Source organism: Apodemus sylvaticus, chromosome 17 (assembly GCF_947179515.1).
Source record: "Apodemus sylvaticus chromosome 17, mApoSyl1.1, whole genome shotgun sequence".
NCBI classification, from domain to species: Eukaryota; Metazoa; Chordata; class Mammalia; order Rodentia; family Muridae; genus Apodemus; species Apodemus sylvaticus.
The window spans coordinates 35,500,153-35,527,908 of record NC_067488.1 but is presented as its reverse complement, the minus strand read 5'-3'; the positions used below and the strand labels follow the sequence as shown (position 1 = coordinate 35,527,908).

General features: G+C 44.6%; 2 protein-coding genes across 4 annotated transcripts in view; one reads left to right on the top strand and one right to left on the bottom strand.

Moving 5' to 3' along the window:
• Positions 1–21,917, top strand: part of Sla (Src like adaptor) — a 46,159-nt gene extending 24,242 nt beyond the window's left edge. For 2 of the 3 annotated variants that reach the window (XM_052160290.1, XM_052160292.1), the window contains exons 2-8: positions 3,693–3,790; positions 11,457–11,556; positions 12,884–12,970; positions 13,925–14,028; positions 16,767–16,898; positions 19,035–19,182; positions 20,069–21,917. In XM_052160290.1, the coding sequence (XP_052016250.1) occupies positions 3,693–3,790; positions 11,457–11,556; positions 12,884–12,970; positions 13,925–14,028; positions 16,767–16,898; positions 19,035–19,182; positions 20,069–20,282 (883 nt within the window). In that variant the 3' untranslated portion in view covers positions 20,283–21,917. Of the gene's footprint in view, positions 1–3,544; positions 3,791–11,456; positions 11,557–12,883; positions 12,971–13,924; positions 14,029–16,766; positions 16,899–19,034; positions 19,183–20,068 lie in introns of those variants that run through there. The other variant, XM_052160289.1, reaches the window with a different exon arrangement.
• Positions 1–27,756, bottom strand: part of Tg (thyroglobulin) — a 177,109-nt gene that overhangs the window by 43,421 nt on the left and 105,932 nt on the right. The window contains exon 41 of the mRNA XM_052160288.1: positions 26,979–27,181. Coding sequence (XP_052016248.1) covers positions 26,979–27,181 — 203 coding nt within the window. The remainder of the gene's footprint in view (positions 1–26,978; positions 27,182–27,756) is intronic.

Below are 27,756 nucleotides of genomic sequence, written 5' to 3'. Positions count from 1 at the left end.
GTGTCACTGTTGTGGTTAGAGGTGACATATTGAGTGGACTTTGAGGCTACTGACTAATGGCCTCTGGCTCCCCAAACCTTAGAAGATGGCCACAGGAGTGAATTTATAGCTACCATATTGTAGAAGAGATAGCTTACTCCCCAGGGAAGGTTGGGCTCTTAGGTTTTAAATTTATGCCTGCTGTGTCCAAGGCTCCTCCTTGGGTGACTTCCAGAGTGTACCCCCACCTTGCCCCTGGTTAACGTTCTTGATGTTCTTTCTCTTTGATGTTCTGAAAAGGGTCCGGATGACCTCCCTATACATAGACAGACGTGGGTGGTAAGCGTGCCATGTAGGAAACACACATAGCTCTGCTGTGGGTACCATCAGAGTAGAAGGCTTGGGAGTTAGCTGTCAGACCCATGGTGGAAGGGGCTGGAGCTGAGCAGGCAAAAGACCCACAAAAAAGGACTGCTCGATACATACACACTGTCCCTATAGCAGCGTCACCAAAGACCTGGGGCATTTCCCCCTCTAAGCCACTCAAACAGTGGGCAGACATGCACTGCCCAATGCCATCTAGAGAACAGCACAGACGCAGCAGAGGGCATGCTGTCTGGAGTCAAGAAAGATAGAGTTTCTACATGGGAACCCAAGGAAGTTGGGTCAGCCCCTGACCACCCCTCTTAGGATACAAAAGAAGTGTCTGTTCTCAGAGACGCTGGCAAGAAGGTAGCCTGGCATGTGCCACCCACCTTCTCTCCATTCTAACACATATAAGGACAGAATTTGTACTCCTTCCAGTGGGATTTTGTAAAAATGATGATGGCTCTTTTCTCTTATTAATAATCTTCCAAGAGCCATAGAGTCTTGATTGCTAGAATGAAGTGGGGTGAAAAGGCTCTCTCTCTCTGGAGAGCGTTACTCTCCTATTCATCTCATTTTTCAGAAGTGGAAACTGAGGGTAAAGGACACACAGAAAATAGCTTTCATGTCAAGACTGGAGGGAACTGACTAGCCACTGCAGTCCTTCCACCTGGACCTGGAGGAGGAAGCGTTCCACAGTGGTGTGGGGAGAGAGGCAGAGATGGGCAGAGCCAGTGTTAATTAACTCAGCTCTGTTCTGCCCTTTTCTTATTGTTCCTAGAAGCAATTAGTCTCTTGCACCTCTCTCCACCTCTAGCCTCTATAGAAAACTGTCACGGATTAAATCAAATTGTTCGGTTATTTCCTCGGGGAGGCCCCAGCTCTTCTCCTTCTGGGTATTGTCACTCTTCTCAAATAAAAGCTTGGAAGTGGTGACTTAACTCTTTCCTGGAGGCTCTGTGAATGTGGTGCAACATTATGAGGCTATGGAGGTGACATGAAGCTGGTGGCTCAAGGGGGATCTTCAGCCCTTTTGTCAGGAGAAGGCAGGAGAGGATAACACATCAGAACCAGGGACGTGAGGTAAGAGCTAAGCCCTAGGCCTGGGGTCAGGCTTCTCAGGTTGTGCTCTCCTCAGCTTCTGATTTTGGGTTTGTCTTTGTGTGCACTGTAGTTTTCCTATGTGAAAAACCTGTATCTTTCCAATGTTCTTTCGTTTCTCCTTTCTTTCGTCCCTTTCTCTGGTATATAGGTGCTGCCTTTCTAAAGCCCGTGGCTCAGGGTCAGGTATGGGTCAGAAACTCAGAATTGTTCACTGTGCTGAGAGAATGACAATTATGTCATTACCCATTCTCTATTTAAAAACATTTTTTTTAGAGTACAGTCACATACTCACTATCCACGTAAACACTGAGAACTCTTCTTTTTCCCAAAGAGAAAGGAACTTTATGACATTGTAATCTCTTAGAAATTTCATTGTTTTCACCTTGTCATGTGGCATATATGTTCTATTCCAAGGGGGCAAATATAGGTGCAACAAAAATCACATATATCCATTATTTCAATTAGCAAGCAAAATATAAGTAATGATATATGCAAATGTACAAATATATATAAATACAAACTGTTAGGTCCATTTTTGTTTTGGGGGTATATATGGTTTCAAGGTTGGCCCCTCAGTATTAGACCCCATCATTCTCCTTGCTTCCTACTAGATGAGGAATTCCAACTCCTGTTTCCCATTCTTGAACATTGGGGTATAGAGCAGATCCCCTCTACCTTCTCTTAGAGGCCTTGCACTCAGAGCATGGCTCTTTTGAGAACGTGTGTACATAGGACTTGAAACATTCATCTTAACAGTGGCTCAAAAGCCATGTGTACTCAGTAGAGGTTGTGCTTTGGATTTTGAATTCTGATTTTTCCCTCAGGCTCATATCTGCGGTTCAGTCTTCTCTCTTAATGATGTACACCAAGATAGAGCTAAGGTCCCCATAATCTACCTGGTCACAAGGAGAAATACCTCATACTGTACAGAGTGCGGTGTTGCTGAACTTTCATGGGCTAGATTTGGTATAAAATATAATTTGACTTATGGTATTCTCAGCATATGAGGGGAATTTGAGAAGCTAGCCCCGTGGCGAGAGATTGGCTGCACATACAGAGTATAGAAATGTGATCTGAGTCTCAAACTCATGTGATCTTGACCCAAGTTGTACACTCAGAACAGGTAGACTGTTTCTAACGTTTGGAGTATGTGTTTCCAGTCAGCCTAGAGACTAGCTAGTTTCTTCTCCTTGTTCTTAGAAATGGGAAAAAACTCTGTCTATATTTATGGCCATGTTCTCTGTGCTTCTGTCATCCTGGAAGACACAGCATCTGTAAGACTTTTGTTTCTTTTCAAAATACATGTCCAAAGTCCCTGGATTTGAGTGAGTGTCAATATGATGATGGCCAGTCAGGCTATGCTGTGTTTCACCTGCTCTAACTCAGCTTTGTGGAAACTACCCAAAAGCTGTCCAATCATCCTCCAGAGCAGACAAGAGAACATTAACAGCTTGTGAGGGCATATCAGCTACAGCATAGCAGTCTGTGTGTGGCTCCTGGAGAGCCAGTCCATCTTGAGGCAAATGAGATAGCCTCTCCTTTACCAGGATGTGTCATGGGACCAGTCATTTCCTATTTTGGGTTTGTTTTCTTAAGGATTCAGGTGTTTGCAGTCATCCAGGCTAGAGTAGATGTGGATGTGTTTAGCAGCCTGGAAAGCATACTTCAACCAAGCCAAGGGTTCGGTCACGAAGCTGCCTTTGCAAGCCTTTGTTAACATGGGTATGAAAATTTGAACACACAAGAAAGAAAAATGTCCCAGCATGGCCTGCCCCCTGCCCTTTACCCTGAAGCCTTTCACCTTCTAAATGTGGTGTGTCACCACCTAAATGTGGTGTGTCCTGAATTCCTGGGTCATGAGAGCTGTTGGCTAGAGTCTGTGGCTAGAGCAGAAGCTGGCTAGAGCACATCTTCTTCAGGCCTACCTAAGACACTACTCAACTTCTCCAGCACCCCCTTCTCTGCTCAGCAATGGTGTGGAGGAATGGAAACTTTTGCCACCAACAGCATTTGCTAGCAACTTCCTTCTCTGTGGTTTTTCTCTGTCATCCCCTTGATAAAAGAGTTTGAGCTGTGCCTCTGTCACCAACACTCATGAATTGCATCTTGACATAAAAAAACAGCCCCCTTTCAAGAAGCAGGCTGCCTGCGAAATGATGCGCCATGTGCTCTGAACTAGGTCACTCTCCACTCAGGGAGCTCTGGGTGTGCTTCACTCTGCCTCTGTGTCTCTTGTACTGCAGGCTTCGAGTGCCTTCCACGGCTCGAGGAGAGAAAGACATGGGGAACAGCATGAAATCCACATCTCTACCTTCGGAGAGGCCATTACCCAGCACTGAGGGTAAGTCTGACTTCTCTAGAGAGATATTCAACTCAGTCCTGCAATAGCCCACAGAAAAGTCTGTTCCATGGTGGATGGTGGTACTTGTGAAAACTGGGTAGTGGGTACCTGTGTGGCATTGTACCAGTCCCTCACTTTGTGCTCCAAATATTTAATAATGAACATTTGGAAGGGTTAGATACTTGGTGGTGTGAAAGTGTTGTCATTTTGAGAGGGAACTCTGAGACTGGTAGGCTCCTGTGACAGAGTGCATACGGATTTTGAGCTACTGCTAAGCTTAAAATCCCAAGTCCTGTGTGCATATGTTCTTGAAAGAGCCATGATCTGAGAGCAAGTCCTGAGAGGAGGCAGAAGGAGGTCGGCATGCCTCAGCTCATGACTTTGGGTTTGTCTTTCTGTGTACACTGTAGTTTTCCTACATGAAAAATGTAGGCTTCCAACCTTCCTCCCTTTCTCTCTCCTCCTTTCTCCCTCCACCTCTGCCTCCCTCCCTTCTTTCCTCTCTCTCCTCTCTGAATGTTAGGAATACAGTCTGGGCCAGAGGGCCTTTGTGTTTGATGGAGTCCCATTGGCTTTTACTTTTAAAATGCTAATTGACATAAAGTAATTTTTTCTTTTTCCATTGTGTGGGCAGGAGGTCACATCTAAAAAGGAGGTTCAGGGGTCTCCCCTCTGACTGCTGGTTTAGAAGAATTCCCCAGGCCTGTACCGGAGTGTACTCCAGATAGGCACATAATTGCCCCACCCTTAAAAGCTTCCTCTGTTGTCAGGCCTGACTAGATTTCATTTTTCTTCATGTACCTATTTGAGTGAGGGAGAAGGTACCAGGCTACTACTGTTCTAATTGACTCCCATCAGGCATTGACTTGCTGAGGATTCAGGACAGCCTGCAGCTAAGGCTTCCTCTGATGGCCTGGGTGATATAAAGCTCAGGGCAGGAGGTTTTTCCCTAGCGGTCTCACTACAAAAGAACTCTCTTGGCCTTTAGGGGCTCCTTCTCCAGCACACTAGGACAGTGAATGCCTGGGTGGCTACGTTCTTCATCAGTGTGATTCCTAGGAACTAATGTCATAAAGAGGTAGTCAATTTGTTGAAGTTAGTATACATTTCAGGGGAAAAAGACCCTTTAGAAACTGCGTGTCCTTGGGGAAGTACCCCAGTCTTCTATGGCTTTCCTAAGGGACTTACCCTTGACCTTTTGCTACCACAGTAGAGCAAAGAGCAGTGACATGGTTATAGGGTGGGAATACTTTGAGATCCACTTGAGGTCGGCTCTCTCAGTAGATTGTAACAACATGGGCCAGCCCTGCAGTGTGAGCTTCCCTCAAGTGTGACCATCCCTCTAGTGTGAATGCAGTGGAACTGGCAACCCCAGGAATTTTCTCACAGAATTGCAAATCGTGAATTTCCCAGTCCAAGAAACTTCAGACACCTCCTCAGGGAGGGCCACACACATATGGCACAGAATTAATTAAAACCGGGGGCCTCCCAGGATGTTGGGGAAACACATATTTCCATCTGATAAAGACAATGTAGTTACTCTGCTAAAATCACCCCTCCCCTTTGCATTACTGTGACCTACAGTGACACCTCATGCCAGAGTTGACCATGCAAACCAGCTGTGCTCAGAACCCATCCCACTGTGCCCAGTAGAAATCACACCACTCCATTCACTTACATGACTGATACCCATGACAACCAGAGACGAGCAAGGTAAAGAGAGGAAGGACACAGGGGAATCTGAAGACCCCCCAGAGCTGTGATGGTGTGGAAGGTGGACATGAGCAACCTGTTTTCCAACCAGGCCCTGGAAGCTCTTAAGTTCATAAAGCTAGCAGATCCCAGGCCAGTGCTAGTTCTGCCTTCACATCTAACACAATCAAGAGCTAACTGGCCTGGTCATCATGGTGTCTCCTGAGTTCTCATTTTTATGACAGTAATAATTGTAGTGTGGCTTGGTGAGTAAGGTGTGCCACACACAGTTCTAAGAGCTTTATGCCTATGATGTGAGCCATTGGAGATACATATACATCGCACATAAGAAAAGCATCTCACGTGAAAATCCCTTCAAAGCAACTCCTAATTTTTATAACAGCCCAACCACATTGTCACTATCACACTGTTCAATGTGCAGTGGAGGAAACTGAGACCAGGAAGGTCAAGTGAATCTTCTAATTCCCTCCAGCTCATCAGGGATGTGTGAGGATAAACAAGCAGATTAACTGAGCGTAGTGTTCAGTGTCCCCCATGCGCTTTTTAAAAAACCCCATCATATTCCAGGGTAGACTGTGCTCTGAGAGAAGATGTGTCTGGAGTGAGGAATTATGTCCAGTTAACAGATTCAATGACACAAAAACTCTTGGGGCATTGCAAGATCTCATAAATGAAGCACCAGTCAGATCTTGTCTTAGATCTTCATTTCTACACCACTAACCCGTTCCTGGAATATGGGGTGGCTTTAAGTGGAAGGAAATTTGACTTCTGAGTCACTTTACCCTTAATGAATATAAAATACAAGTGTCCTATCAAAGCCATACCTGTAGATGATAGGACCCAAAGACCTGGCTCCCGTGCATCAGCAGAACTCAGTAGGCCCTCCTTGGAGCCAGCCTGCAGCTCCATCTGCTTGGCTATGTTCAGATGTACTGCTTGGCTTACTGACAAAGTTACTGCAAGTCAGGCCTAATGGTAACCTTTCAGGAGTCAGTGGGTTTGGATATGACTCGAAACAGTATGAAAGCGGAAGTTGAACTAGCACAGCCATTTAGCCTTGCACCCACTAGCCGCAGGGGTTGCCTGCACCAGCTCTGAAGGCTCACTTGGATTGGACTTTATCTGTGGAGGATAGAGTGTCTGTTGAGGAGAGCACAGACACAAGGGGCAAAGAGAGCTAAAGGAAGTGACCATAGACCTGTAGTCTCATGCTGCTCTGAGGACATGCCATCAACTCCCCAACTAGCCCCCAAACAAGAACAGGCGACCTACAGGGCTGGGGAGAATATGAGAAGGGAGGGATGGGTACAGATTTTGCTACAGCCACCCAATGGGGCTACTGAGCAGGTGCTAGCATTAGAAAAGAAACAGTTGTGGCATGCTAAAGAATAACCAGGCCATACAGGCCTGCTCTTTATGAGCTAGGTAACGTGCGGCGAGTAAGCTCTGCCTGGGTTCCTTTCTACTTGGGTTCCTTTGCTTACATGATACATTTGTGTACTCTGTTCCTCACTCCTACTCGTTCCCCAGGTATCAGCAAATATTTGTTTTTTTTTTCTCCTCTAACCAAGTGGAGTTTGTATTTAGATGAGCCAAAGGTGGTAGGATAGCCTCCCATTGCCTCCCCTTTGTTATCAGTAACACTGACATGGCCCACCTGGAGCTGGTCCTGATTGTGAAAGAGTGTGCTTATCCTCTGTGGGAGTGATCCTTCCTGTGAGTCTCTAAGGCCACATAATCCACCACAGGGCAGATTTTCATAATGTCCAGCTTTAATATGGGAACAAGCCTTCCTTCAAATTACAGAGCTCTAAAGTGGTGGCATGTGGGTCAGACCTCTGATTTCAAATGCTCTGGGTTCCTCATGGCCAGCACACATTTATTCTGTGACTCTCAATATGGACTATGCCCCTCCTTCCTTAGCTCCTCTCCTACATTGCTTATTATTTTGTAGGATCCAAATGTTCATTTCTCTGAAAAAGGGATCAAAATCCACTTCATATATGAGGTGAAGTCCCAGTGGGTTTGTACCATCCTCTCCTTTTGCTTCCAGATCACATGCTACGTGTATAAGTCTCCCTCGGCAGGTAGTTTAAACGAATGTCAAAATGTCTGCAGCAGTTTGCCAAAAAACCTTAGTCCCTTTTTAAAGAAATAAAAAAACTATGCGCCCAACTTTCAATAATCCAACGGCTCTGAGAAGGCTTGAAGCTGTCTCTGAGGAGGAAACATATAATCCCATTTCAGACATTTATTTCCCTGTAGGGATCAGAGCTCAGGAAAGACAGTGGGGACCCTGAAACCAAATCTGCTCACTCTGTCCACACTGATGCTCCCTGGGGGTTTAAGCCAGGCTGTGTGGCTTCTATTGATTTGTCCTTTGCTGTCCTGTCTCTGATGATAAGGAGGAGGAGCACATTTAATGTCCCGAAACCCTTAGGCAGAAAACCAAGTACAAGACTGTCCTGGCCATCGTCCACTGTCATGATCACTGCTGTTAAGAGAACTCCATGAGATGCTGCCTCTGCAACTGTGAATCTGTAACACCCAGGATCCCGCAGATTTTCACTGGAATGCTTGCATTCACAATGGGCTTTTGTGCTTTCTTTATTTCTGTTTCCTTTTGTTTTGGACACTATAAAAGGTGGCTTTGTAATGTTTCAGAGTTTTAACTTTGAGTGTACAGTATGACCACATCAAGACACCATGGTGGGCACAGGTTCTATTTAAAGGGTCTATTCTTGTCATAGATATCGTATTTTAGGAGTCATTTTAACCCTGTTTTTCATACAGGGATATACCAATCAGTTTTTCACTTCCTGGAATTCTTCTGGGACAGCACAGAGAACCCTAACAGAGTCTGCTCGATATTGTTTTCCACACACATATATGCCTGGAATGTCTGATAAGCTCCAGGCTGGGCCCAGGGCTGCCTGACACTGACTCCTCCCCCTGTGCTCAGTCCTCTAGGAGCTCGCAGCCACGTAGGGCATCCTCTCACAGTCATATAGATGTGCCAGGGCAACTTTGAGACATGGCTTCAAAGGAAAACCTCAGGTAAAGACTAGCAGAGCACTGAGTCTCTTCCAGAGGCCAGTTGAGGATGGTAGCAGCGAGAAGAGAGCCAGTGTGACCAGGAGAGGGACAGCACCTGCCGAGGCTCCTAGGTTGGGGCCTGTCACTCTCAGCTAAAGCAGCTGAGGGAGGAAGTGGCTATTTTGTAGTTGGGTACATCAGACCAGGAAAAATGTATTTCTATATCAGGAACACCCCTTGACCATCATGGTTACAGAACAGGAAGTTCTTGGTGGTGGTGGGGTGGTGAAACCCCACCGGGTACCCAGACTCTTCAGTGGCAGCCCCAGCAGCTGGGTAGACTTTCAGGGAATATTTATCCTGGGCCCCTTGACAGCCTGGCCTTCTCTGATGACCTGCACCTCACTCTCCACTGGTGCTTTTACTTATAGGTAACCTCCAAGATTGATTACGGTTCATGCCCCAGAGACTGGCTCTGCACCCTATCAGAATTCAGAACTTCTTTCTTCAAACCTAATCCAACTTGAATGCTGCTTCTAATTTGTGGGTGATATCTGGGCCACAAAGAGAAGAACCTCTTTTCGACATTTTGTTAAGGCAGAGTGTTAGAATAATTCACCCACAGGCTCACGCCGGCAGTGTCCCTGAGCTAGCCTCTCTGGTCTGACCCATCTGTTTCTTGGGAACCCTTACTCCTTTCCAATGACTCATTAGGACACTTATCTCTAGTTTCCTCTTGTAAACGTTTACATCATTTATTGCCCATGACTCAGTTTCCCAAAATGAACAACACATTTGCCTGTACTATTCCATTGTGATAACTAACTTCTGCTTCATTCACCAACCGACACTTAGCTGACTCCCAGAAGCTCTGTTCAGATAACTTAATTAGTCTCATGTTTAATCTCTCTCTCTCTCAATCTCTCTCTCTCTCTCTCTCTCTCTCTCTCTCTCTCTCTCTCTCTATCTCTCTATCTCTCTATCTCTCTCTCTCTCTGGCTCAATCTGCAATAGTTAGCCTGTAGGATTTTAGACCGTGAGAGGTCAGAGCTGGAGTATCACTGTATCAGGACAGGTCACTACATCACAGAAAGAGGCAAAGAGGCTTGTTAGGCACCCAGCCTGCAGAGCTAAGAACCAGGGTTCTTCTGAACTGTCTGAAGTCAGGGCATAAGCAGTGGCTCATGTGATCCTAGGACCTAGAATGTAGCCTTCTGTAAAGGAAGAAGAGGTAGGCTCACTCAGTGCTGCTGGGATCAGGGTTGGGCCTCAATGAAGAGTCACTAAGTGAATAAATTAAGTATAAGATGTAATACAGAAGTAAGGGTTCTGGTGCCCAGCCAACCAGTACAGTGGTAAGTATCTTTGCTGATTTGTAAGTGTGTGGTTTCCCTCAAACGTACCCCAATACTAACCTGCATAAACACATATGGGTTATGGAAAATCACTAAGGATGGAAGCAAATGTTGCTAGGCATCAGGAAGGAGATTTGCATCTCATCATTCATCTCTGTAGCCTACTGGGCTCACATAAACCGAAGAGCACACTTCCCTGTGCAAATGCCATTAAAGTCTCATACACACAAACATGAGCTCATATTAGCGGGAGGCAGAATGTAGGTCATGTAGAGGCTCAGATGTCAAGCTGAGAGATTTAAGTTTTAACATACCTACAACAGAAAGTACGAACATTTTATGCGAGATCTCAACCCCACTAAAATCCCCATGGATTAGAGGCATGACATAGTGCTCATCCTCTCCAAGGAAGAAGGGTGTGTGTGTGTATGTGTGTGTGTGTGTGTGTGTGTTGTTGTTGTTGTTGTTGTTGTTGCTGTTGTTTTGTCTTTTTAAGCACAGAGCTTGAGGATCCTTGGAGAATGCTCACAGTTGATTAACCTGACAGTTTCCTCCAAGTACCACAGATGTGGGATACCCGGGGCCTAAGGAGGACTCCTGAAGAAATAGTACTAAGAATTTTGTTAATTACAATTATGCATGTGTATGGTGTGTTTTGATCAGATTCACTTTTTTAACTTCATGTTGGATACCTTCTTTTCAACTAGTTTCTCTCCTTATTTGTTTCTCTATCTATCTATCTATCTATCTATCTATCTATCTATCTATCTATCTTTATTTATCCATCCACCCATCTATCTGATTATTATGACTCACCTAGTTTAAGTGAAATTGCTTATCTGTACATGGATGGGGCAAAATATTCACATGAGTTTACACAACTCCTCATCGGCCACACCATTGAGAGGAATGAGTGTGGCAACTCATTAACTGTCAGTAGCCCTTCAAGGAACAGTAGTGCTGTGAAAATCCCTCTAAGAATGATTTTTTTCATAGCCTTCTGGAGTAAGATTCTTTCATCTATCATTCCATTTTCAAGATGGAAATGGTGAAGCTTGTAGACACAGGGCAGACCCTGACATAAAGTCAGATGGTGTGACTCTAGTTTTTACATCTTGGGTGGGAGCACTGGGACCAAGGTAGGGTTGTGGTAGAAGCATGCTCTGTGGTCACAAGGCCTGTCTGAAGGCTATCTTCATGGGGAGGAGGGCTGGAACACTGAGCAACTGGGAGTAGAGTTTCATAGACACAAGCTAGTAGGCTCCAGAGCAGTGGTTCTCAACCTTCTTAAGGCTGTAACCCTTTAATATAGTTCCTCATGCTGCGGGGACCCACCCACAAAATTACATTGTTGTTTCTTCATAACTGTAATTTTGCTACTGTTATGAATCACAGTGTAAATATCTGACATGCAGGATATCTGATATGTGACTCCCAAAGGGGTCGAGACCCACAGGTTGAGAACCACTGTTTCAGCAGAAAATCCCCAGCAGCTTTCTGTCTCTTTAGTCCTAATTTCCTCCTGTGCCTGGCCAGTAAAAACCTTCCTTTTTGCTTCCTAGGACTTGAAAGTGACTTTCTGGCTGTGCTGAATGACTACCCATCTCCTGACATCAGCCCCCCAATCTTCCGGAGAGGAGAGAAACTGCGTGTCATTTCTGAGTGAGTGAGCCTCTCAAAAACATGTTTGATCCATCTAAACATGACGAACCCATCAGATTTGCAGACACAGTCAGTTGTTCAGTTCTACACAGGTGCTGGTCCTGCTGTGAGGTGAGAAGTTTGGTCCCTACTGTGACATGCCCTCCCAGGACCATACAGCCTCCAGTGGCACCCTGTGACTATGCAGGCTGATGTTATCCACTAGGGCATGGTGGGAAGGAGAAGCAGAAGCCAAAAGCACTGTATGTGGTAGCAGTGGTGCCTGCGTTCCTGCCATTGTCTTCAAGTATAATTTTGAAGTGCCTATCGCACAAGCTAGGGGCTCTGTGTCCTTTGAATTAGAGTCTAATTGATCTAGACAAACAAATTGGCGTTTGGTTATACTTGAGGGAATAAACCAGTACAGGAAGCTTTTGTTTTCGAAACTCTTCAATCGTGCATATCAGCTAAGGAAGTGAACTGTTGGTCCCGCCAGGGGTGGCACTGTCAGCATGTGAACAGGTTCCCCTATGAACATTTGTGGTGAGGGATGTCTGCTGTGTATATATAGACTTTAAAAACTAAATCTGGGGGCTGGGAAGATAGTTCTATTGGTAAAAACTTGCTGAATAAGCACGGGACCTGAGGTTAACCCTCAGAACACCCCCTTCAAAAGTTGGGCATGATAGCACACACCTATAATCTCAGTGTTGAGAAGAAAAAGACAAGTCTTACTGCTGGCCAGCCAGCCTAGCCTGCTTAACAACTTCCAAGCCACTGAGAGGTGCTATCACTAAACAAAGATGGAACCAGTGATGTGGCTCAGCATGTAAAGGTACACAACCCTGGTGACCCAAGTTTGATCCTCCAGACCCATGTAAAGATGAAAGGAAAGGAATAACTACACAGAGTTATCCTATTTATTTATGTATACTGTGGTAAGCATTTGCTCTATTTTCAACATCATTCCTATGCACAAATGTACACACACACACACACACACACATTCAGTGATTTGAAAATAAAACAAGGTGCACAGTATTCCCTAGGAATGACACCCAAGATTTACATGTACACATGTGACAACCACAACTTACCATCACACGCACACACACACACATACACACACACAGACATACACACACACACACACACACACAGAGAGAGAGAGAGAGAAAGAGAGAGAGAGGGGGGAAATTTAAATTTTCAACTGGAGAAATACAGTCTAAGAGGTGATGATAGATCTTGAAAGAGGAGTGTCCCAAGTGGCAGTGAGCTAGTTCGATGACTACATCTGTGGCTTTACCATTTACACGTGCATATTCCCCTTTCTGCTTTGTCCTGACAGTGAAGGGGGCTGGTGGAAAGCCATTTCTCTCAGCACTGGCCGGGAAAGTTATATTCCAGGGATATGTGTGGCCAGAGTATACCATGGGTGAGTATACACCTGAACAATATCATTTAGCGATGATGTGTGTGGGTGACTCAGGTGATAAAAAAACTCTAGCATTGTATAGTGAAAAGAAAGCATTGCTTAAAGGATTACCCCCATCCTGGAGGTAATCCTTCCCACTTTCTGGGCCTTGATTCCCCAGCAGTAAAATGAAGCAAGCTGGACCCCCTTACTCAGACATAGTGCCCCTATTATACCTGAGTGCTCTAGGACCATGTCAAGGAAGCAGCCTAATCCACGGCTAAAAGTCAGGCTTTGTGAGTTCAAGTCTTGCCTCTGTCACTTCTAGACCATGAGATTATAGGCAAGCTTCTCAGCTCTGTGTATCCACAGTTGTTCATCAGAAGGATGATGGGGTTAATGGTACAGACTTAACACAGCTGAAGTGGAGGTCCCAGCAAGGCGGGTGCTGGGCTGTACAGGGAGCACACACCTGTAAGCATTGGCTCTGTTCCCTTGAAAGGGCAGCCACTGGCACAGTAGCAGCCAGCACACTAGGTTCTTCACTCCTGCAGTCAGGCAAGGGACTCCTGGCCTCCTGGGAGGCTTCGGTAGGTTTTGGACACTACCAATCTAACACTCAGGCTTCCCTTCTGCTCTGGAGGGGCCTTGCCTTGCCAAGCTGCAGGCTCCTCCTCTGCCAAGATGCCGAGGTAAAACCTCAGCTAGGACATGCACAGCAGAAAGGGAGCATGAACAAATGCAACTGTCACTGCTCAGGTGCTAAAGAACCTGACAGACTCCATAAGCTTGCACTGGGAAGCAGACATTCGAGCTCTCCATTTCGCTATTGGCAATCTTAATCGCTTGTGCTCACAGTGGGGAAGGTGAACAGAGGTTGTTGCTATGGGAGTCATGTCCAGTGAGATTGGAGTTAGACAGTGCTTAATTTCTTGATTTCTTGTGGCTACTTAAGGCTGTCCTCTTTACTTTTAGCTGGCTGTTTGAAGGACTGGGCAGGGACAAGGCTGAGGAACTGCTGCAGCTGCCAGACACAAAGATTGGTAGCTTCATGATTCGAGAGAGTGAAACAAAGAAAGGTGAGCCTTGTTGTTTTTAATTTTTTTTTTTTTTGGATTTGTGTTTTTTTTTTTTTTTTTTTTTTCGAGACAGGGTTTCTCTGTGTAGCCCTGGCTGTCCTGGAACTCACTCTGTAGACCAGGCTGGCCTCAAACTCAGAAATCTGCCTGCCTCTGCTTCCCAGAGTGCTGAGCCTTGTTTTTTTTAATTGACATATGGCCTCACAGCCCATGCTGCTCTCAACTGCCTTGCTATGCATCTATTCCTCTCCTCCCACATGCATGTAAACAGAGGCTAGCCTGTGGTCAGCTCCCTGATGTCACACCCGCCCTGGGACAGGGAGATACGGACAGGGCAAGCCATAGCTCCATCAACGGAGAGCATCCATGACTCCCAGGCCTGGGCAGTCTTGACATACAGACTGTGGCATTAGGACGGGTCTGGCTTGTGCTCACCGGCTCTGTTCCTGGCCTGATTGTTTACTTCACTCAACTCAGTTTGCTTATTTGTGAAGTCATAGTGAGACTCAAGTGGTGTGCACATGGTATTTTCGTATGCTTCCTGTGCACAGGCCCTCAACAGCAGATACTTCTGGGCTGGGGTAAAATGGGGCATCTTAGAGAATAAGGACAAGCAGGTGTGAGCTTGTAAAGGCACAGAGATCTTTATCACTAAGATTTCCTGTGTCAGTAAAAAGAGAAACAACAAAGCTTTTGTCACCCTCCAAGCCTGGGGCTGGGGGGTAGTGGCAGGCCCAAATTGCTAGGAGGCTGCCTCTCTTTCAGCCTGGATCGTTTACCATGTCAGGGTTTTAGTCTGAGAATGTATTTATCACCTTGCCTGTATGCTCCTAGGATTTTAAGATACAGGACCCAAATACTTCACAGTACCCTCTCATGCCCAGTATACTCCCCTTATCAGACTCAGGGTACCCATTGTAAAGAGCTACTTCATAGAAAAAATTATGGGATGTAAATGGGTAAGAATGACTCATAAATAGCCACCAGAAAGAAAGTATGTTGTAGAGTTTAGGGATATTTTATATATATACATATAAAATATTTACTTTGTATATATACTTATATATAACACACACATATATAATATATAATATATATTATAGACTATATATGGAGAACTGAACTGCTTGTTTCTCTTTTTTATTATTTTTTAAATTTTTAGGTTTCTTTTTGAGATTACCATGTAATTATATTGTTTCTCCTTCCTCCTTTTGCCTTCAAATTCTCACATGCACCCCAAACTTGGTCTCTTTCTCTCTTTTTCAGTAATTGTTGTTATATGTACATACATGTGTATACACATATATTCCTAAATACCTAAGTACACTCTGCTCACACTGTATAGCATTACTTATATATATGCTTTTAGGTATGAAATCTTAGTATTGGATAATTTTGCTGGGGAAGACTCTTTCTTCCACACCCAGCATTCTTTAGTTGCCTGTATTTCTTTGTCTAAATTGAGGCCTTTTTAAATAAAAGGAGCATGTTCAAGTTCTCAGTATGTTTCTCACTCACAAGACAGAAAACACAGTATCCGTGAATTTTCCCAGGACCTATTAAGGAATGGAGCCACCTGATACCAGGGATGACACTCTACTCTGGGGAAGCAGGGACTGTAATATGTAACTATAGATGTCCCAGAGCAACTTTTCTTTCCAAAACCTGTGTAGCTAAGAGCAACACAGAGACAGAAGCCATACTTAGGTTCCGAGGGTCTCCATACACAGAGTATTCAAAGGCTCCAAGGTTGACATGACCAAGGAGATAGAGGACTCAGGGCATCACAACTCATGCCCAAATCACCCCATCTTCAGTCTTGCAGAGGGTAAAGCCAGGTAAAAGACACCCTCTCACTGGCTATGCACAGTTCTGATGGTTTTCTGCTTGCCAGTTCAGACCTGTTTGACATACTTCTAGTTCCTGTCAATGTGACAAGAAGTCACATAGTGAATGATTCCAAAACTGACTAAAGAACAACTAGATACACATGCCTCTCATGGTTGTCAGGAAGCCGAGGCTGAGGCCTGTGCCCAGGGATGCCATCTCCAGTGAGATGTCTCTGGACACAACTGAGTGCAGGCATCTGAGCCTCCATGTCTGCCTCTATACAGTATTCAAGGACAGTCTCTTGCAGGCCTTACTGGCAGCACAGACTGGAGTGGGAGTAGTACTATCCTCTCACTGCCTCCAGAGTGAACCACTTTAGGAAAGCCAAAGGATAGAGTAGGGGAGGGAAGGTCTCAAACATGATTAAAGCCCAAGGGTCTTACTTTCCACTTGGGGACATCAAGGCTATAAGAGATGATGGTACCCGCCAGTGGATTCTCTTTCACTGGTGATGCTTTCACAGATTTCTCAGTGACTTAGAACACAACCCAAATGCCACTTGCTCCATGTTTCTAAGAAAGTCTGGCTTAAATTGAGGAGCAGGGAACATGAAGGGTGAAGAAGGGTGAGCTGTGGTGACACTGGGGATACATGGGCTTGAAGGACAGTAGTTAACACATCTCAGCATGCATTTGGGAAAGGCTCAAGGGTTACTGACACTGTATCTTCCCTAACCAAATGCACAGAATCCCAGAGTTTACCTAAAAAAGGGTAAGATCCCCTTTGGGCTGGCCAAGTCACATGTCAAAACTATTTAGTGAACCAACCTAAAAGACTGGGCTGAAGCAGCCTATTACCCTTATGTGGAACTGCATGGCTACCCCTGATCCCTGCTGTCTCCTTTGCAGGTTTCTACTCACTGTCAGTAAGGCACAGGCAGGTGAAGCATTACCGCATCTTCCGCCTGCCCAACAACTGGTACTACATCTCCCCAAGGCTCACCTTCCAGTGCCTGGAGGATCTGGTGGCTCATTATTCTGGTAAGAGATAGTGAAGGTCAGTGGGGTGAGGCCTGTGTGTTGGTGCATATCAGGGTTTGGTAAATGCCACAGGTCACCGAGAAAAGCCAATGATTTTATCCTACCCATGTTGTCATCTTCATATGCTAGTTCATTGCCTCAGCTAAACAAGACTACCTGTACACACTGCCTGGATAGCAGAATATCCTCTATGCATAAAGAAAACACACTAGGATACTCTCAGCCATATACTGTGGACACTTTGCAGCTCTTTAAGGTGTTTGTCTGTGTAGAGACCCTCTAGAGTGATATTCTGATAATACTACTCATTTACCCTTTGCTGCGTGTCAGAACCTTTTCAAACTTCAGTGCAATCTCTCCCCACTTCTCTGAGGTAGCCATAGCAGTAGAATGAGCAGCCATTTTCCTATCCCTAAAGTACACTGCTGCCTTTCTCTCCCATCACTTCAATCCATTAATTGTAGTCTTGTCTGTGTGTGCCAACAAGCGCCCAGAAGAGAAATGTGTCTCATAGGCTGACAAGATGGGGAGAATCCACAAGAAGCTAGCATCACATGACTTGTGGGAATAGAGTACTGCTAGTGGGAGCAACATTAGACTGAGGAACCCCAAATACCAGCCTTCTTATTAGAATTATGGTTCATGGACAGGAAGGATTAGCAGGTAACTAGGTTTCCAAGGACTCTTGGGATGGGATATAGAATTTATATCTCAAGTCTGCTGGGTGGCAGTTGTAGACCTGGGTCAGTGTGGCTCTTCCTGTCTTACTTTCTTCCTGTACAAAGAAGATGCTAATTGTTCAGCCCTATCAGTGGCACAGTAAGAATTTGTAGGGATAGAATGAGGAAAGTGTTGAACTTTTGCTTGCCACTTGGCCATGAGCACCTACAGAATGGCAACTGCTTTCCCTCAGCCCCTTCCTCCTAGGCTCCACTGCCCAGTTGGCATTGTTTTGCTAGCATCTCCCTGCCACTTCAAGATGCTTGACCTTGTACTGGGATCCTCAGCTATGAACTTTAGGATTTGGGGTCTTTAGCTGAAGGAGCAAAGGGCATTTAAGGAGACAGGAACCCATAGATGACACCTCTGACTTACAAGAAACAGCAAGTATTGAGCAATGGCTGCTGGCAGAGGCAGATGTGTGCTCAAACTAGGTTGTGAGGGATTTTGGTAAGGCCTTGACCTCTCACTTCATAAAGGTGGTAGGTACAGCCTCTTGTGGGGCATTGCATGACTGCTAAACACAATGGTCCTTGTGCCATGTCTAGCATTCTGACAGGTGCAAAATAATTTCAAGCATCACTTCTTAAAGCTAGTAGCTTGCTAAAAATGAAAGAGGAAGGGAGTCCTGGACTTCAACTGCCTGTGCTTAAAGGTTGTTTGTGGTATTTGACTCTAAATAACAATCATATGAAGAGTGTTCTGACCATAAATTTTGCATAGACAATAGCAAACATAAAACTGATGCCACTTACTAGAGTTCTCCTCATCAGGAAACCAGATACTGCTGAGCTAAGCATACCCACCTCCACCTGAGCCTCTGGACTACAGCAAGGACATTAAGCTGGTACAGTGTCTTAAGTGGCATTAAGCTAGTACCTTGCTGAAAGTCACTTCTAGCCAGAGGCCCACAGCTGCCAAACTGGAGAGGGCCTGGGAACCCAAATTCTTCCTCTATCTTGTCTCAGATCTTACTGTGAAAATGGGATCAAGAACAGAATTCCTGGGGCCAGGGTGAATGGTGTATAACAGTCAACAGGCAGGACAAGATTACATATTTTCTATTCAATGCTATGCACTGCTTATGGCATGTGTTATTGGTTCCAAGTCAGTGGTTCAGGACTCTTACTACCATTTACATTGTGTTTTGTTCTATATCCAAAGTATAAAACTACTAACTGCATAAAGTTTAAACAGACCCTCAATGAAATAAACTGGGAGATGGCAACAAATAAGACTAAAGTACATATTCTTCAGTACCTAGCAACATTGGTGAAACCCTGTGGCCCTTTAGCATCTTGGCCTCAGTTTCTCCATAACAACCAGGGGCCTGTACTGTTCTGGGTCTCTGTTTTGTTCTCCCACACTGTCTATGGCATGCCTGGATTCCAGACTATTGTGTATTTCTATTCACAGAAGTGGCTGATGGACTATGCTGTGTGCTTACCACACCTTGCCTGGCACAGAACACACCTGCTCCAGCAGCTCACCCATCACCCGGCACCAGTCCTGGTTCACCTGTCACCTTGCGCCACAAGACCTTTGACTGGAAGAGGGTATCCAGGTCTGTGTGTGTGTCTGTGTGTGTGTGTGTGTGTGTGTGTGTTTGCACAAGCATGGGTGCATGCGCACATGTGCCTCTTATAAGCATATATGCATATATGCACACCCCTGGAACAAGAAAATTTATGAGCAAGTACCTGACACTACTGATGCCTCTGTGGTCACCATAAGCAAGAGCAACTTCTGAATTCGGTGAACACAGCCTTGGTATCACATAGCATATAGTGTTTATAGTTTTCAGGAGCCTCTAACATTGACAAAGTTCATTTTTAATGGGAATGTCACATTTTTTAACGGAACATGTCACCCTGCTCTTTCTGATTATTAGAATCCAACACAGTAACACATAAATAAATCTAGAATAAATTTAATATTTAGAAATTTACAAATCTTAAAGATTACACTCAAATCTTAAGGTAACTCATTCTCTCTGAGAAAGGAAAAAAATGCTTCCACTAGTTTTTCTATTTATTTCATCAAGAGCTATCAAGTTTTCAGGTGTATATATGGGTTATAATCAGTGAGTATCTTATTAATTGGTCAGGGACCCAGGTATCTCATCAATTAATTTAGCAAATCAGAGAATTTCCTGAGACGTGAATGAAACAGTCATTTCTTATAAATAGCATAAAGAATATTCATTAAGGTTTATCATGGAAAGTTTAGGCCACACAAAGAAACAGTGGCTTCAAAAATCATACAGCCCACAAATGCAAGAAATAAAATTAAAACCAGCTATGGAAAACCTAACCTGTTCTCCTCCTTGCCCCACCCCCTTCCTCCTCTTCTGTCTTTCCTGTCTTTTCACATTCTTTGTCCCCATCACCTACTTTGTCCAACATTCCTCTCTTCCTCCACTTTCTCTGTCTGAATCTTTTAACACACAGATTGCAAGAAGGTCCAGAGGGAGCAGAGAACCCACTCAGAGTGGATGAATCCCTTTTCAGCTATGGTCTTCGGGAAAGCATCGCCTCCTACCTGTCCCTGACAGGGGATGACAGCAGCTCCTTCGACCGGAAGAAGAAGAGTCTCTCCCTAATGTACACTGGCAGCAAACGCAAGAGTTCCTTTTTTTCAGCACCCCAGTACTTTGAAGATTAGTGCCCTTGCTGGTGCACAAAAGACAAAGGTTTTGCCTGCCACCTGGGGTCTTATGGAGGCTAGAGTTCCTCCTTGGTTACCTCAGGTCTTCGAGGAAACAAGGGAAAGCACACAAAGCCTGTCTTTACATACTGATCGGAGGAACTCCTCCCTGTTGTCTGATCAGTATTGTGGAGCTACATCGTGTTTGAATCATGATGAATTGGGGCAGTACTTCAAAGAACTGTGTGTATGACTGTGTGTATGTAGAACAGAACACTCTTGCAAGGATACTTGGAGACTGACTCTGATTCACAGTCCAAATGGCCCTTCTCTGAGACCCTGTGGAGAGCATCCATCTGAGAAAGAACATGGGGAAGATGGCCTTCTTAGATCTCCAGAACAACCTCTACCTGGATCAAAACTACCTTTATAGGTCCAGTGAGACCTTTGGGCTAAGGCTCTTCTCTTTCTAAAAGGACCAGTGACACTAAACAGTATTCAGAAGGGCTTACAGCTCTGAGCTGAATGGTATCTTCACCATTCAGGGGTACCAAAGTGACATGGGCAGGAGCAGATGGCCATGCTAAGTCACAGGAGAGTATAGGGTAGTGAGAGGCCAAACAGGAGAGGGAGGAGGCAGCTCTAATGCAAAAACTTCTCAGACAGACAATCTGGACTCATCCAGCTGCCGGGGTTCTATGTTCTAGGACCCCCATTCCTCATGCCTATTGGAAGATGCCTGGGGGAAGAAGTACTGTGCTGAGGTCAAATGGGAATAAACAAGGTATGAATGGAATTCCTTAATGCTGGGATTCTGGCTGGAGCAGAGAGATAAGAACAACACAATGTAACCCTGAATGTGAAACAGGGGACTCTCACAGTTACAATGGACTGAGGACGAGTGAGGGTTACCCAGGTGCTCTTATTCCCATGGATCTACAAGGAAAACAAGGCTTGTTGGACCAAGTAGATGCTTAGTTGTTTGTTAGTTACTGTTTTTTTTTTTTTAAGGACACTGGTTGGCTTTGGAGAATTAATTTATCCTGTATATTTTCCTGTAAGAAAGGCTGGCATCTGCATGAATAAGAATGCCTCTTTCCAGGAAAGGGGGGCTGGAGAAGCTGAATGCTTCCATATATGATTGTGAGAGGTGAGAGAAAACCCACAGAAAGAGAAGCCTTCATCCTGTCTCACACCTATATCTGGAATGGGAGGCAGGATAGCCATGCCTCATTCCTCCCTGTTTATCACAAGGATTCTTGGTAAGAGAAATACAGGAGGGATTTATCATCCATCCTGTGCATTCCATATACCAGGGCTCAGCCTGCAGATGGCACAAGATGGCCTTGACACAATGTCACATATTGTCAGATCTGGTGATTTTACACCTAAGAGGCATGGGTGTTCTCCAAGGTCTTTCCAAAAGGCTATTTCAAAGTTATTGGTCAGTGTGTGAGAAACAAATGTCATACAATGTCAGTGACTTCTGCTATGAGGCTATGATCTCTGGCTCCTGTTATGTCTCTATTTCTGTTTTCTGTTGTGGTGAATGTGATTGGAACTTTGAGTAGCACTGGAGGTTCTTGTAAATGGGAAGCATTACACTTTGCCAAATCATGTATTTATTCCTGATTAAAGTAAAACTAATACTTATTTAATCTTGCATAAGTGGTCTATGGGCTGAGAAGCATGAAAATGTCTCTCATGAGTTTATAGCTATTGGTTTTCAATGAAAATGTCAACTGGAAACACACACACAAAGGTCAGCAAGAGATACTGTCCTGACTCAGTGTCTCCATCTCACCTCCTGTGAGTAGAGATAGGAGGGATAGAGAGGGAGAGTGGATTTCTTGAGATCACCATGGTAACTATCTTCCTATTATTTCTGGTATTTGAGCTACTCAGTCTCCTGAGAATTTCTTTCCACAAATGTTATCCGGACACCTATTCAACTTAACTGTGAGACTTGTGGCTGTGGAGGTCTCCACAGAGCAGGATGCCATTAACAAAGATACACTTTCTGAGGAAGAGAGGTGAGCAGAAAATAACAGCTTCTTTGCAGCTGTGACCTTCTCCAAAAAGGCCATATCTTCTCCTACACAGCTACACCTCTTTACCCTTTCAAACAATGCCACTCCCTGTGAACTTATAGGAGGTATTTTCATTCAAACTAGCACAGACACTCAGCTTCTCATCTTATGAAATGATCTGAAAATAGAAGGTATTGTCTCTATCCTCTGAGTTGCTTTGGTGCTGGGCCTCTAAGTCACTCCATCTGAGACTTTGCTCCAACAGTTCAGAACTAAGCTATTTCATATATCCAGATGGCAAGACATTTAAATTAATGCTAGAGGTGGGAACAGCTTGTTCTTGAACATGAGTATCAACCAGCTGAGAAACACCATAAAAACTAACATGCCATTCACACAGCAACCAAATTATGCTGGGGTCTCAACTCATGATTACACAGACTTCCATGGAACAACTGTCTAAAACTCTATGAAAAGATCCAAGGACACAGAGATATTATATTCACTGTTTTGTTATCAGCCTAATTCATGGATTAAGATTAGACAGTATAATGATGTAGATCTATTCCTAAAATCAACAGATTAAAATTTTATGAAGTTATACTCAAATTCCCAGGAAAATTATTGGAAAAATTGATAAAGTCATTCTAAAGTCTGTACCAAAATATCTGTGCTCAGGACTGGCCAGATTAATTTAGAAGGAGACCAGCTAGAGGAGAACACTCCCTCTGTGTGACAGGAATTAACCATAGGCAACACTCTGTGAGACCATGTCAGAATCCTCTCACCCTCCTGGGTATGGAATTATGGACTGCAAACCAATAGGCAATGCTGAGTGTTAAGAACCCAGTAAGATAATTAAAATCCTGAAAGAATCCTATATGCATGGTGCCTAGAAGAGTGTTGGAACACCTAGAACTAGAGTTTCAGATAACTGTAAGGACATAAATGCTAAAAATGGATCTTTGGGAGAGCAATGAGTACTCCTAAGCACTGAGCCATCTCTCCAGCCTCCTTGCCTGACTTTACATTTTTATTTTCCTAACAAGTGTGATTCTCATTCTATCATATCCAAATAACTATGTTATCTTTTTGCTAGTGGAAACTTCTCCATATACTGGGAGATGGGCAAGACTTGGGGTCTTGGGAATGAGATTTCCAGTGACTCAACATACACTGTCCACTAAGGATAAATATGCCCACCGGGGTATCTAATATTATGATTGGTCCATGATATCATCTACAAAGGTACTGGGCCACTTCCATAGATATCCTTGGACGTATTTATCCTATAGGCTTGAGGTTTGACACACCAGTGCACTTTCTAGAATTTGTGTCATGGTCACATGGGAATGGAGCAGGGAAGGATACAGATTCAGCTGGATTCCAGAGGCTAGAGTTGACCAGGAGAGCAACAGACATGCTGGGTTCATGATGAGGATGTGCAGGAAATTTTCCTACTTTCAAGCACAGAGTTCACAGCCTCGTCTCCCTCCTAGAAATCTGCCCTAACTCAGCTCTGTGAGATGTGTGGCTATACCAAGCTGATTTCTTTTCAAACTTGCCCCAGGGCAGTTAAGCTATCCTGAAATTATCCAAGCCTCAGATTCCTTATCTCTAGCTAGAAAGTAAAATAAAGACCCTGTGCCAGTCAGTGAGAGGCATCCTAGATAAGATAAGAAAATTTTGTCGAGTACACTAAATATAGCCTATTAACTATCAGCACAACAGCTTCTGTGGAAGGATGTGTCAACAGTCCTCAAACCAGGGTTTGCAGAGAGCACTAGATCTTAATCAGGAATAAGCCAGCAGTTCCCACCCCTTCCCCAAACATCTGTCGGTAAAGAACACTGTAAGAGCCATGAATGTATTGAAGCATTTCTATTTGCTCGGTTCCAAATAAGCTCGCACGATCCCAAGGACTTCTGGGAGTGATTGTAAAAGCTGCTCCCAAATGTGTAAAACAGACGGAGGGGTTATTTTTAAATGCACTACCATTTGTTTCTGACATTCCCCAAACACTTAAAACTCCACAAAGAAAAGTCTGCCTTCTGGGCCCAGTGAAGGCATTCAAGCATCTCCAGGTCCTAGAAAGGGTCTGCTTGCTGACAAGGGCTGGGAGGAATGTCTCCAGGATCAGCCTAGAGCACAAAACACAGAGTTTAACACTAAGAACTGGAAGATCCTCATGCTCCAAGCTCTCATTACTTGTATAGACTTCACAAAGGATCTGAGCTGCAAGAAGCACAAGCAAAGTATGGCAGGAAGAATCCTGCTCACAGGACGCCTGGGTCCCTGAGAACACTAGATTACCTGCTGATTTACTTGCACACTGGCTGCCTGTGTCCATTGCATAGTACCTGTTTACTGCTAGGTGTGCTGAGCCAGGCTCCCGGGGTATGTGGAGGGCAAGGAACACTAGCAACTCTTCTCCAGAGATGGGGAATGTTAGCAGAGGCTTACCCCACCCTCAAAGTAATCAGTTTCTGGTGGAAATCAGGACAGGTACTATACAGGAAATATTTGGGCAACACACACCATAGAAAGAGCTTAGTTCTGAGTCAAAAGTCTGGAAGGTATTTTTAAATGATGAATGGATAGAGGAAAAGGATGGGGGTGTTCTTTGTGAATGAAACCATATGCACAGGTATGGAAAAGCCCAAGGAATGGAAAATCCCCTGCAGCTCAAAGAAGGAAACAGAGAGGCAAGTGGCTCTTCTCTGTGACAGAGGCAATGACAATACCACCAAACATCAGTTAAGGCCAAGCAGTGACATTTTCCTCCCTCATAATAAAAGGTGTGGGTCTCAGAAGGGCTAAATGAGGCTAGAGTATATAGTTATCTAGTTTATAATTACTGGCAAAAGCAGGACTAGACTCAAGGTTGTAGCTTAAATAGTCCTGTATCTTCTGCATGTGCATGCACATGTGCATGTATGTGTGTTACTGTATGTGTAGGTACAATTGTGTGCATGCACATGTGGAAGCCAGAGAAGAACCATGGATGTCAGTCCTTAAGTACAAATCATTAGTTGTTGTATGTTTTAATTGTTTGACATAGTGTATTATACTAGCCTTGTTTTGCTAAATAAGCTAGGCTAGCCATTGAGACTCAGAGTAGAACTGTGTGCTGCCTTGGATTACTGGAGGCCTCCTCACTATTTCTGTGCCTGAAATACTCATGTCTTAAACTCTCTTCTTACTCAGTTTTAAGGGAAGCTTTCCAAGATGGGATCTCAAGCCAGTTTCCTGCCTTCTTTAAAAGCCTCGGATGTACCCCTTGCTCCTAGAAGTACTGTACCCAAAGGGAAAATAATGGGTATCCATTGACAGATGAGTAGATGTATACACACACTAGTCTGTCCATATTATGGAATATTTTTTATATCTAAAGTAAATTTATAAAATGTACTATATTCTTGGTGAGTCTTAGAGATGGTATGCTGTGTACAATACAGAAATCATGAATACCCTGTGTTTTCACCAACATGAAGTCCTACATTAGAGAAAATCAGACAGAAGGAGAAGAGAGACTTCCTGTGGCTTTGTGGATAAGAATTACAGGGATCACAGACTGAGGGTATTGGGTATCTACGTGAGAAGATGAAAATAGTTCCGGGACCAGATAGCAATAATGGTCACCCACACTTCAGAACATGTATTTAAAAGTCCATAAAATCTGGACCGTGTAAAATAGTTGGCTATGGTAGTATATGCTTAGACTCCTGCACTGGGGAGAAGGAGACAGCTGTATTCCTGAGTCTCACTGACCAGCCTAGCTTACTTGGCAAGACCAAGTTCTGGAATGTCCTTAGTGCCACTGATCAGACTTTTACAAATGGCTAGGATCATAAGGAGAGACAAGCAAATAACTGGACAAATGCACAAGCAAAACCCCTAGGTAGTTTCCATGAACAGAGGAAAACCCTAAGCTATGCACCAGTCAGGATCTACTGCAGACACTGTACATCGTCACTGTCTCCGAGGCTCTTCCTGTGGTCGCTGCTTCCACACACAGCCTTCAGCTATTCACTCAGATATTCCCTGCAGGGCCATGACCCTTCACGCTGTTAACCATCCCTTATCCTTGTCAGGGCTTCTTTTCAAATGTCTTGCGATCCTTTAAAATATCCGCCTTGTGTATGTTGTGTCCCCTGCCCTGGACCCCACAAGCCTCCTGTGAACTAAAGTCTGTCTGATTTATCATGTCACTTCAGCATCTAACACAGTGCTGCTGACCAGTCAGATGCTCTATATAAGCAGAAGCTAGTCGGTGACAGAGTAGCTCCTGATTTATCCAATTAGGTACTTTCTTCCTTCTTGTCACCATCAACATCAGTGAACCATTAGCAGCAGCAGCAGCAGCAGCACTACCATTCCCACTCAGCAGGCATCTCAGTCCATTAGACAAAGTCCTGAATAGTGAGTTTTCCTCACAGACATGAATATTTAACCCCAATAAGAATCCAGGGAATAGAGATGCCTGGGCATGTAGAATCTTCCACCTGAGAGGAAAGCATTCGGGGAGCCTTTTAGCCCCCACACCACACATGCCTGGAGTGATAGCCAGAGAAGGAACAATGATAGCATGATAAATGAGGGAAGACCATCAACAACTGCAGCCAGCCAGTCTCCAAGGTTAGGGACATCGTCGAGTAGTACTGAAAGCAAGCGTGCCACTCACCATAAGCAGAGCCTTCCTGAAGAGCTGGAGCCTGCTAGGCCTGCTGATGAGAAGGTGTATGCTGGCCACATCAGCTCCTCCACGGTCTGCTGCCAATGTCACCCGTTGAGGGTCCCCTCCAAATGCTCCAATGTGGGTCTGTACCCATGTTAGAGCTGCTACTTGGTCCAGCAGTCCCCAGTTGCCAGCTGATTCATCAGAGCCTGAAAACAGAGGGATTCCATTAGCCTGTGTGTCCTAATAGCTTTAGATGTTACAATCACAGTACTATGTCAGACACAAGGCTCCTTGTGGGGGCTTGGGCTCTTGTCCACCCAGGTTAGTACTATAAGCTACAAACACAAGTGGGAACATTGTGAAGAACCTGGGCTTTGGAATCAAACTTAATCTGACTTGCCTTTGAGCTCTGGACTGACTAGACAAGAGACTGGAAACATCTCTGCTCTCTGAGTCAGGGCAGAGCACTCACTATGCATGTTCAGTTCCAGCCCAGAGAAGGCCATGATTCCCTCTTGACGGCTTACATCCCACTACAGGTGGATGCATCAAGCAGAGACTAGACCAGGCCAGGCAAGGGAAAAGAAGTTTTTCTTAGGCCTAATCTTGTGTGGCTTTAGAAGCCACACTGAACTCATTTCTCTTTCCTATATCACAGAATTTAATAACTGTTGAAGATTCAGCACCATATTAAATGAAATTAATCACACATACACACAAAATAACAAAAATATATACATCTCCTTAACTCTACTCAGCCACTACAGTGTTCTTTGGTTGT